This window comes from Rhinoraja longicauda, chromosome 17 (genome assembly GCF_053455715.1).
Source record: "Rhinoraja longicauda isolate Sanriku21f chromosome 17, sRhiLon1.1, whole genome shotgun sequence".
NCBI lineage: Eukaryota > Metazoa > Chordata > Chondrichthyes > Rajiformes > Arhynchobatidae > Rhinoraja > Rhinoraja longicauda.
Window position 1 is genome coordinate 37,170,007 of NC_135969.1, and position 12,116 is coordinate 37,182,122.

The following is a 12,116-nucleotide window of genomic DNA, read 5'->3' on the forward strand; positions in this document are numbered from 1 at the left end:
CAAAGAGTAGGAATAAACGGGTCCTTTTCGGAATGGCAGGCAGTGATTAGTGGGGTACCGCAAGGCTCAGTGCTTGGACCCCAGTTATTTACAGTGTATATTAATGATTTGGACGAGGGAATTGAATGCAACATCTCTAAGTTTGCGGATGACACGAAGCTGGGTGGCAGTGTTAGCTGCGAGGAGGATGCTAGGAGACTGCAGAGTGACTTGGATAGATTAGGCGAGTGGGCAAATGCATGGCAGATGCAATATAATGTGGATAAATGTGAGGTTATCCACTTTGGCGGCAAGAACAGGAAAGCAGAGTATTACCTGAATGGTGACCGATTGGGAGAAGGGGAGATGCAACGTGACCTGGGTGTCATGGTGCACCAGTCATTGAAAGCAAGCATGCAGGTGCTGCAGGCAGTGAAGAAAGCGAATGGTATGTTGGCATTCATAGCAAGAGGATTTGAGTTTAGGAGCAGGGAGGTTCTGCTGCAGTTGTACAGGGCCTTGGTGAGACCGCACCTGGAGTATTGTGTGCAGTTTTGGTTTCCTAACCTGAGGAAAGACGTTCTTGCCTTAGAGGGAGTACAGAGAAGGTTCACCAGATTAATCCCTGGGATGGCGGGACTTGCATATGAGGAAAGACTGGATAGACTGGGCTTGTACTCGCTGGAATTTAGAAGACTGAGGGGGGATCTTATAGAAACATATAAAATTCTTAAGGGGTTGGAGAGGCTAGATGCGGGAAGATTGTTCCCGATGTTGGGGGAGTCCAGAACCAGGGGTCACAGCTTAAGGATAAGGGGGAAGTCTTTTAGGACCGAGATGAGAAAACATTTCTTCACACAGAGAGTGGTGAGTCTGTGGAATTCTCTGCCACAGAAGGTAGTTGAGGCCAGTTCATTGGCTATATTTAAGAGGGAGTTAGATGTGGCCCTTTTTGCTAAAGGGATCAGGGGGTATGGAGAGAAGGCAGGTACAGGCTACTGAGCTGGATGATCAGCCATGATCATATTGAATGGCGGGGCAGGCTCGAAGAGCCGAATGGCCTACTCCTGCACCTATTTTCTATGTTTCTATGTCTATGTTTCTATGCTGGTTTACAGCGATGATAGACACAAAATGCTGGAGTAACTCAACGGGACAGTCTGAAGAAGGTTCTCGACCCGAAACGTCACCCATTCCTTCTCTCCAGAGATGCTGTTGTCTGTCCCGCTGAGTTACTCCAGCATCTGTACACCTTTTGAAGCACTGGATGGACAACAAGGACCTTTTGAAATTGCTCCACATAGCACAGCAAGACAAAAAATTGGCAACAGGAAAATAATGGTAAAATTTTAGCTGTGGTTTCAATTGCAAACAATGACTCTTGCACAGATTTGTTGGAAAGGGAAGTGCTTTTGCAACATTTGTATATTTGTGATATGAAAATAATCTTATCACTATTTCAGCTCTAGCAGTTCTTTCAACTTTTTATCTACTGTTCAAAAAAAATTTTTGAACAAAATATTATTGCCTCAATTAAACCAGTCAACCCTTGACAATAACAAATTAAGAAGATATATCTGTATTTCAAAGGTCAGTTTATTGTCCCATGTACCAATTAAGGTACAGTGACTGTACCAATTAAGGTACAGGTACATTTATCGGTACAATTCTTTGTCTGAAAACGTATTTTATGTATTAATCACCAGATTTCTCAGATTGCTCTGCTTCCCAGCTTCATTGCCATCGTTATGCCCCTATTTTGAAGGCTGATTTTTAAACCTTTATGCTGCTGTTCATTAGCATTTTCACTTCTAACTGCTGTCTTGCTACTGTTCTGTTTCTTTCCGTTGCTTTAAAAAAAAACCTTCTCTTCAACTTGCTTTTGCCTTTCCTTTTTATGGTAATATTCTCTTTCTCTTACAGATATGTTGATTTCCAAGAAGGGTGCTATTACAATTGCTGCAATGGAAAGAAATGTATAATCAATCATGTCATTAAATTTATTTGCACTTTTAGTAATTCCTTTGACTGCTATAGAGATGAGATTGTATTTCTGAAAATATGTTGAAATGGGTTTTCTGATTTTGCATCTTTTTAAAAAAAAATTACAGCAGCATTGTTGGGTAAAAGCTCTTTGATCAACGAAGGATGGGTTTCCACACAATGGGGATCATCTTCAGAAGACAACCCTGAACTGCACTCTGTGGATTCACCGAAAGCTATTACCACACCAGTTACACGAACTGTGGTAGACGAATCTGAGACCTTCTTCAATGCCTTTCTTAATTCATCAGATGCTCAAATTATGGAGCAAATTCCAGTTGTCTCTACGCCCCCGAGCAAATCTCAACTGCCCAATGAAGTAGAAGCAACGTTGACTGTTCATTTCACTGAATCCGTTGAGCTAAATGTGCCAGAAAAGGCAAATTCCGATGAAGACTGTGCAGATTTAGCCCAGAATGTACACAATGATTTGGAGGTGACAGATCAGCTAAATGGTCACCAGATGCTTTGTGCAAAGTCTGAAAGTGAGGGGCTGCAGAGTAACGATGAAGTAAAATTAATTGTGACGGAAAATGAATGTGTGTCGGGGACTGCAGAAGCAATCGAGCCAGACGCACTGGTTGCTTCTAGTATTGAAAGGGTGCGTAAGAACTCAGAAAAAAATCCAAGTCCGCCTAACAGTCCATCAAAATCGAACACTGCTTCAGAGAAGGATTCACTCTTGGAAGCAAAAGAGCAAAAATCTGAGGACCGGCAAAGTAATACTCCCTCCCCTCCCATTAGCACATTTTCATCAGGAACATCTACTACCAGTGACATTGAGGTGCTGGACCACGAGAGTGTCATTAGTGAGAGCTCAGCTAGTTCGAGGCAGGAAGCTGCAGATTCAAAGGCTAATCTGCATTTGATGCAGACATCCTTTCAGCTGTTGTCAACGTCGGCCTGCACTGAGTACCATCCTCTGGACGAATATCAGAAGCTCACTGAGAGCAGCGGCTCTTCAGATGCTTTTGAGAGAATTGACACGTTCAGCGTGCAGTCATTAGACAGCCGGAGCGTGAGTGAGATTAACTCGGACGATGAAACGTCAGGTCGAAACGGCAATGTTGCCTCGGGATCTCTTACTCCGTCTGTCTGCAATGGATCGCCAACTGTTGACCCGGTGGAGAATGTGGACGAGAGCACAAATGATGCTCAGAAGGAGAACGTGCTGGATGAAAGTGAAATGGAGGAGAGTGGTCGGAGTGCAACACCAGTGAACAGTGAGCAGCCAGAGATCTGGCCTGTACTTGGTCTAACAATAATTGAGAACCAAGGTGTGGAGTGTACAGTAATTAACAGGCTTCCCGAAGGAACTGCTGGAGATGAATGTCAGCCCAGCAGTGAACATGATTTGCAACAGGTAAACCTATTTATAATTCCATAATTTTACATCTATAATATTTTTAAAGATTTATGTGCTGGATTGCCTATATAATTAGTGTGTGGAGCTTCCCCTCAAGATTAATTTTTTGCTTTCCTTCTGTAACTTGCAATATTCCCACAGGAGAATTCTGCCTGAGAGCAGATGCAATTTAAAAATGGTGGTCTGGTATTCCCTCAATGCTACACGTGTGTCACTTTAGAAATGCAAGATAAAATCTTTGGAAAGGGATCAACTAATATCCTTTTAAACTCAAGCAGGGCCATTATCAATTGAGGTGGAGCTGGCACTTAAAGCATCAATTCCATACCCTGTTCCATTAGTTGTCCTATTGCATTTAACCCAGGTGATATTTAGTCCAGCTTTGACATACAGCGTGGAAACAGGCCCTTCGGCCCACCGAGTCAGCACCGACCAGCAATCCCTGCACACTTACACTATCCGACACACCAGGGACAATTTACAATTATACCAAGCCAATTAACCTACAAACCTGTTCGCCATTGGAGTGTGGGAGGAAACTGGAGCACCTGGAGAAAACCTACACAGTCACAGGGAGCACAAACAAAGTCCGTAGGGCCAGCATCTGTAGTCGGGATCGAACCCGGGTCTCTGGCTCTGTAAGGCAGCAACTCTAACGCCACTGTGCTTCTCTGGTTGAAATAAATAATAACAATGCAGAATGGTGTTTGAATCATGATTCTCTTTGCTCTGGATTGATTACCAGCCCTTGACAATAATGTGTTTCACAATTCCACTCTGCCCTGGTTTACTCTTGTTTGTTTTTTATTGCTAAAGTTGATTTCAACCTTTTGAGTATTATTCATATTTATCTTTTAATGGTCTTCAGATAATTGATGATTTGGCAGACAAGTTGGAAAAGCGAGAAACACAATTGTTGTGTGTTAGCAAAGATAAGGCAGCATTGGAAGAGGCAATTGATAACCTAAAAGAGTAAGTAAGGTTTATTAAAGTGTGCTTGGTTTAGGTGTATATAATAACAGGTCGCTGCAAAGAGTTACAACTTAAAAAACCCCATTTATTTATATACCTTAGAAAATAAAAGAGTGGAATGCACCAGTATTATTTGGCTTAATTGATTTATCTAACATTTTGAAATCTATTTCAAAGAGAACAACAGGACATTTTTCTTTGCACTCAAATCTTTATTAGTTTTTAAATATGCCAGAGTATATCTTCCATTTAAAATAAAATAATGCAATTTTTGATTTACTTAATGCGTTTGTGGTGGGATAATTGCAAGTATTTTGTTTTGAAAATTAGAATTGTTACTGCTATTAAAATATTTTACTCGGCCTTTAATTCATCATCTCACTTTGTTGCAGTAACGGCAGGTAATCCATACTTTTAATTCAATATTTAATCGTTTCAGCCACAATTGAGGACTGGTGAAGCAAAATCTAGTTCTGCTTGTGGTTATCTCTTATTTTTCAACTATTTGGGATGATAAAAGATTTGAATGAGGACATTAGCACTGATAAGATAGAGAATAAGGAACCAAATTATACAGCTCTTATCAGTTTTAGTTTACATTCTGAACTATAGTTTGCTTTTCTATCCAGCATAATGTAACAGTAATGAATGTTTTGCTGAAGTACCTGTAAATGCAGAGAAAAGTTTAATTTTTGTGTGTTCCTGGGTTCCTGAGTTCAATTTACAGTGATTAAAAGTTGCCTCCGGTCTTTCCATTTGTAAGCAAGGTGCATTCCTGCCTTTCAATTTTGTCAGGAAAGTAAGGTTGACATTTTTGGCAAATTTTCCCCCCAATTTTTTACAGTTAACTATAATTTGTGTTTCAGAACTCAATACAAAAATAACAATTTGGTTTTCATTTTATGTGGTAATTGATATGTTAATAATTTTGAATGATTTCAGTAAATGTTTGTAAAAGCGCTAAAGTTCTTTATTTTCTACACCTGAAGCGAGATGATCAGACTAAAGGAAGAAACCAGCAGCATCTCGTCTATCAAGGATGAGTTTACTCAACGCATTGCAGAAACTGAAAAGAAAGCCCAGCTTGCTTGTAAAGAAAGGGATGAGGTAAAAAAAGTAAGCAGAGTTGTTACTGCTGTTTGGATTTTCTTGGGTTAAAATCTACAATTGGGGGGGGGGGGGAGTGTCGGGGAGAAGATTTGTAATACAGAGAAAATGTTGTTATTCGGGACATGAGGGTTTCACTATCTGACATGCTCCAGACAGGGATCTCAGAGGGAAGAGTCAGGCTGAAGGGGAACCGCTGGGCCAATGCACAAAGATTGCTGAGGGAACACTGGGTGGAAACTATTATAGGTTTAAAGAGGGGCTGAGTGGACACCGAGACAGTGGTGAGGGAGAGCCTGGGCTGTTCGGATTATATTGGGGCAGTACTGATGGAGCACCCAGGTCATGTGGGCCAGTCCTTGAGGGCTGCCCAGGTTGATATCTGGATGAGTCTCATGGAATGGCCAGGCTGACGGTTGAGTTACACTGACATTGAGACATTATGGAGGGAATACTTGCTACAGTGATAAGGAAACATTTAACTGATATCAGCGCATGACTAATGGAGTATCTAGACTAAAGTCGGGACAGTGAGGGTGAACCTGACTGATATTAGGGCATCAATAAGGAAGTACCCTTGGCTGACATTGGGTTAATTACAGTATTTGATTAACACCATTAACGCCACATGCCAAGTTACTGAGTTTTTACTTTAAAAGGGCACAAAATAACTCTGTGTATCATGCAGCATCTCTGGAGAACATGGGTAGGTGATATTTTAGGTCGAGATCCTTCCTCAGACAGGTCCACCTCGGTGTTCTTCCTCCAGTGATTCCTGCTGCTATATGGCTCTATGACCATGTTTTAACTGGGAAATTCTTTGTTTCTACACATGAGCTTTTAATTTATCTAACTTTCCCATTTTTATAATTTGAAATTTCTTGCAAGTTTGGCTCCTGCATGAGTAGCTTTGAGCATGATCAAAGTTACCGAATAAATAAATGCATGTATATGGAGTGGAATAAATTATAATATTTGAAAATGTTAATGTTTATACATAGAAATTTACTATTAGAAACTTACTATTTTCCCTCCATGTGATTTGTGAGCTATTAGGAATTAAAGACACTGAAAGCGGAACTGTCTACCAGATTTACTTCCAATGAAACGGCAGATCTGGTACAAGAGAAGGATGAGCAGATCAGGGGACTGCTGGAGGAAGGTAGGAAAAAAAAATTAAGATATTAAACCATAACTATGTTAAATATTTGTACCATTCAATAGAGCAATCACTGAGAATTTGTGTATTCCCAAATACTCATATTCTACACTTCAGAGAGAGATCTATGCACAACTCCATGAAATAAAAAGACCAAATTTAATACTTGTACAAATAAAATAACATATCAATGTCTAACCCACTTTTAACAGTGTTTGGATTCTTTGCTTACAGACTGGAGGTCAGGAAAAAGAACAACATCGCTGAGTGTACCCGTGTATTTTGAGTATATTTATATACTCAAAATACATGGGTTCATATATATTCATGCTATAAGTCAAGTCAAGTTTATTTGTCACATACACATACACGATGTGCAGTGAAATGAAAGTGGCAATGCCTGCGGAATGTGCAAAAAAAAGAATTACAGTTACAGCATATAAATTAAAGTTAATACAGAAAAGACAACATTTAGTCCCTGGAGTTATAATAGTTAACAGTCCTGATGGCCTCTGGGAAGAAACTCCATCTCATCCTCTCCGTTTTCACAGCGTGACAGCGGAGGCGCTTGCCTGACCGTAGCAGCTGGAACAGTCTGTTGCTGGGGTGGCAGGGGTCCCTCATAATCTTGCTTGCTCTCGATCTGCACCTCCTGATGTATAGGTCCTGCAGGGGGGCGAGTGTACTTCCCATGGTGCGTTCTGCCGAACAGGGCCTTCCTGTCCTGGGCAGAGAGAGCTGTTCCCAAACCAGACTGTGATGTTGCCGGACAGGATGCTCTCTACAGCCCCAGAGTAGAAGCATTGAAGGATCCTCAGAGACACTCTGAATTTCCTCAGCTGTCTAAGGTGGTAAAGGCGCTGCTTTGTCTTACCCACCAGTGCGGCAATGTGTGTTGTCCATGTCAGATCCTCTTTGATGTGGACTCCCAGTAAAGTAAAAACAATCTGCTTTTGTTCAGGACCAGACCTTTTGCTACAGGGAGCTGAATAATCAGACCTCATTTTAAGTTTGCTGTTGTTAGAAAAGTATGTAAACCTTTTACTCTGGTAATCTTTTGGTTGCTGGAAACAACGATTCCAAACAATTGACACTTCATTTTCAATAAATACATTGGTTTCAGGAGAGAAGCTCTCGAAACAGCACTTGCACAATTCAAATACAATAAAGAAACTAAGGACGAAAGAGAAAGAACATGAGGCACTAATTTCAAAACAGAACAAGAAGGCCAAAGAACAAGAGGAAGAAATTAAGGATCTGCAGCAGGTCAGTGAAAGAGATTTATTATGTTCAAGGAAATGAGTTCAAATATTAAAATATTACTTGGGTGTGCAATGTGACTAAATGTTTTGTTCAGGAGGGTGGGGGCTCAATTAATTCTAAAAACAATACTTTGGTCAAGGCCAGAAAACCTAATTTCCTTTCAAGTTTTATTCAGTTTGTCTGCTGTGATTTAAGGCATTGCAGGAAAACGTGAGCAATTTTAGACTGACTTTAAACACTATAAAATTGGGAAATTTGAATTTAATAATTATCTACGTGTAGGCTAAAACAGAAATTCACTTCAAGTTTTGTGATTTTCTTTTCTGCAGGTGCTTGATGGTAAAGAAGAAGTGGAAAAACAGCATCGAGAGAATATTAAAAAGCTGCATGCTGTCGTGGAGAAGCAAGAAAAAGAGATTAGCAAGTTGCAAGTAAACTTGGATGAGCTTCAGGAAAAAAATCGTAGTTTTCAGTCTGCACTTGATGGCTCATACAAGTAAGAGTATATGATTTCTATTTCATGTCCAAAGTCATAGAGTCAAAAAGTGCAGAAACGGGGCCTTCTGCCCAACTTGTCCATACCGACCAAGTCACCCTTCTAAGCTAGCCCCATTTGTTTGTGTTTGACCCATATCCCTCCTAACCTTTCATATCCATGTACATGTCCAAATGACTTAAGTGTTGTTATGTACCTGTTTGAAGGGCTGAAAGGGAAGCATTAAACTTTGTTTTAAAAGTTCTGTGAATGGACTGACTTGAGATAAATTCAATAGTTACTTATTCCTCCATTTGTGGAAGCTGTTTCCCCATGACATTTTGCTTCTAGACCTCAAGCTGCTGCATTTCTCATCTAAATGAAGTAGAAACTTACAATGCCCTCCATAATAGACAATAGGCAATAGGTGCAGGAGTAGGCCATTCGGCCCTTCGAGCCAGCACCACCATTCAATGTGATCATGGCTGATCGTTCTCAATCAGTAGCCCCTTCCTGCCTTCTCCCCATACCCCCTGACTCCGCTATCCTTAAGAGCTCTATCTAGCTCTCTCTTGAATGCATTCAGAGTATTGGCCTCCACTGCCTTCTGAGGCAGTGAATTCCACAGATTTACAACTCTCTGACTGAAAAAGCTTTTCCTCATCTCCGTTCTAAATGGCCTATCCCTTATTCTTAAACTGTGGCCCCTGGTTCTGGAACCCCCCCCAACATTGGGAACATCTTTCCTGCCTCTAACGTGTCCAACCCCTTAATAATCTTATATGTTTCGATAGGTTCCCCTCTCTTCCTTCTAAATTCCAGTGTATACAAGCCTAGCCGCTCCAGTTTTTCAACATAGGACAGTCCCGCCATTCCGGGAATTAACCTAGTGAACCTACGCTGCACGCCCTCAATAGCAAGAATATCCTTCCTCAAATTTGGAGACCCAAACTGCACACAGTACTCCAGGTGCGGTCTCACAAGGGCCCTATACAACTGCAGAAGGACCTCTTTGCTCCTATATTCAACTAATGTTTGGGACAAAGACCCATCATTTATTTTAAGAAAATAACTGCAGATGCTGGTACAAATCGATTTATTCACAAAATGCTGGAGTAACTCAGCAGGTCAGGCAGCATCTCGGGAGAGAAGGAATGGGTGACGTTTCGGGTCGAGACCCTTCTTCATTTATTTAGTTGCCTCTGTGCGCCACAATTTGAGATTTGTAATAGAAAAAAATCACATGTTAAAGTGCACATTGTCAGATTTTAATAAAGGCCATTTTTATACATTTTAGTTTGACCATGTAGAAATTACAGCAGTGTTTATACATGGTCCCCGTACCTACCAGGTCCTTCCTGCGCTCTCAATGTGTGCAGGTGTTTAGAAACCCTCCTCTCTTTTCAAGGGGATAGGTTAAGTTCACTAGGCTATTAATAGCAAGTTTATTAGTTAATTCTGCAGTCCACTGCTTGTAGTTGGGAACTATGTTTGCATGGTGGAACTGATTGGGGGATTTGAGTTGAGGGCGTAGTGGTAGAGCTACTGCCCTACAGCGCCAGAGACCCGGTTCGATCCCGACTGCGGGTGCTTGTCTTTGCGGAGTTTGTACCTTCTCCCCGTGTCCTGCGTGGGTTTTCTCCGAGATCTTCGGTTTCCTCCCACACTCCAAAGACATGCAGGTTTGTAGGTTAATTATATATTGGTCTAAATGTAAATTGTCCCTAGTTTGTGTAGGATAGTGTTAATGTGCGGGGTTGGCTGGTTGGTAGGGACTTGGTGGGCCGAAGGGCATGTATCACTAAACTAAACGAACAAGGCGTGTGGTGGAGCCCTGCTGCCATCTTGTAGAAGATGTATGCAGCCTCGTGGCAGCCAGCAAATCCATCACTCTCCATCCGATCAGACAGCCAAATGCCTGTTTGCATGAATGGGCTGTCCATAAGTCAGGTAATGGGATACTTGGCTGCCTCTTGTAATTTGTCTCCTAACATTGACTTTATATTATTTTCAGAGAGCTTGCTGAACTACATAAGGCAAATGCAGCTAAAGACAGTGAAGCCCAGGAGGCAGCTTTGAGTCACGAGATTAAAACCAAGGAAGCTTTGTCAGTGGCACTGGAGCGAGCCCAGGAAGAGGCCAGGCAGCAGCAAGAGGCACTTGCTGATCAAGTTAGTATAATTTTTTACTAGTACGGGTGTCAAAGCTTATGGGGAGAAGGCAGAAGAATAGAGTTAGGAGGAAGACATCGATCAGCCATGATTGAAGGGCGGAGTAGACTTGATGGACGAATGGCCTAATTCTACTCCTATCACTTAAGATCTTATGATCTATACTTGATTGTGGAATTGTATTTGGATTATTAAATACATTCTCATTCTCTTTTAGACAATCAATATTGGTGACCTTGAAACTTCCACTTTATTGTGAAAAACCTTTTGGTTCATATCTTACAAGAGAGGACACCGCACAATCTTGCCCAGGATAGACACAAAATGCTGGGGTAACGGTGGGTCAAGCACCATCTCTGGAGAAAAAGGACAGTTGACGTTTTGGGTTGAGACCCTTCAGACAGAGAATCTTCTTCAGTCAGTCAGTAGAAGGGTCCCACCCTGAAACATCACATACTCTTTTTCTCCAGAGATGCCTGACTTGCTGAGTAGCTCCAACACTGTGTGTATCATAAATTAGTACAATTGTTACACTATTTAGTCATGCATTAAACATGACATGTAGGTGGACATCCTGAAAATCTGTTCTTGATAAAATTACTCAGATGCCCATGATAAGCAACCAATTAAATACACCAATGTGTATTAACATATGTTTCACTTTTATGTATCTAAAAATCCCCTTTAATCCAATTATTTTTGTTGTATAAGATATTACAGCAATGATGTGTGAGAGGCTGTAAGGTGATATTGGCCTGGGGCTCCTGAATCCAGGCACATGCTTTCTGGCTGGAAGCCACATGGCCACTGATGTTTAGTAACCCTGTGCCTCAATTAAAATTAAGCGTGGAATTTGGCCATGCATCCAATTAGATCAAAAATATGGAGTGAAGAGAACCACTTTTCAGAATCTAACGCTTTTATTTTTTAGATTGTGTAAATAGTGGCAGTGGGTTCTGACTGCAAAGTTTCTTGTCTTTCAATCTGACAAAGTTTCTAATCTTGGTCCAAGCAAATCAGCAACCAAATACTTCCATCTGTTTGGAAGTAAAGTTGGAGAAAGTTGTTACTGGACCAACCTCGCGCACTTGCTGGGAACAGGGCGGTCAAGGTGGCGCAGCGGTAGAGTTGCTGCCTTACAGCGCTTGCAGGCCCAGAGACCCGGTTAGATCCCGACTGCGGGTGCTGTATGTACGGAGTTTGTATGTTCTCCCTGCGACCGCGTGGGTTTTCTCCGAGATCTTCGGTTTCCTCCCACACTCCAAAGACGTACAGGTATGTAGGTTAATTGTGGGTGCATGTGTAAATTGTCCCTAGTGTGTGTAGGATAGTGTTAATGTGCGGGGATCGCTGGTCAGTGCGGACTCGGTGGGCCGAAAGGCCTGTTTCCGCACTGCATCTCCAAACTAAAGAGGCAAACTTACACTGATGCAGTTTATAAATGTCGAGGCCGTTCCCTGATGTTGACTGAATGGGGGAGTTAACCAAGAAAAGCAGTTTTATTAAAAAAAAAATTTTTGTTGCATTAATTGTGCGTGATTTATTGTTTTCTAAAAATATTTAAACTTGTATATTTATTGT

The 12,116-nt window shown here is 41.4% G+C and overlaps 1 protein-coding gene across 3 annotated transcripts in view; it reads left to right on the forward strand.

Moving 5' to 3' along the window:
- tmf1 (TATA element modulatory factor 1) overlaps nucleotides 1-12,116 on the forward strand; it is a 37,664-nt gene that overhangs the window by 9,483 nt on the left and 16,065 nt on the right. Inside the window, exons 2-8 of one of the 3 annotated variants that reach the window (XM_078414523.1) lie at nucleotides 2,091-3,385; nucleotides 4,257-4,360; nucleotides 5,350-5,476; nucleotides 6,524-6,629; nucleotides 7,750-7,892; nucleotides 8,219-8,385; nucleotides 10,379-10,535. In XM_078414523.1, coding sequence (XP_078270649.1) covers nucleotides 2,091-3,385; nucleotides 4,257-4,360; nucleotides 5,350-5,476; nucleotides 6,524-6,629; nucleotides 7,750-7,892; nucleotides 8,219-8,385; nucleotides 10,379-10,535 — 2,099 coding nt within the window. The remainder of the gene's footprint in view (nucleotides 1-2,090; nucleotides 3,386-4,256; nucleotides 4,361-5,349; nucleotides 5,477-6,523; nucleotides 6,630-7,749; nucleotides 7,893-8,218; nucleotides 8,386-10,378; nucleotides 10,536-12,116) is intronic. The other 2 variants (XM_078414525.1, XM_078414524.1) reach the window with 2 other exon arrangements.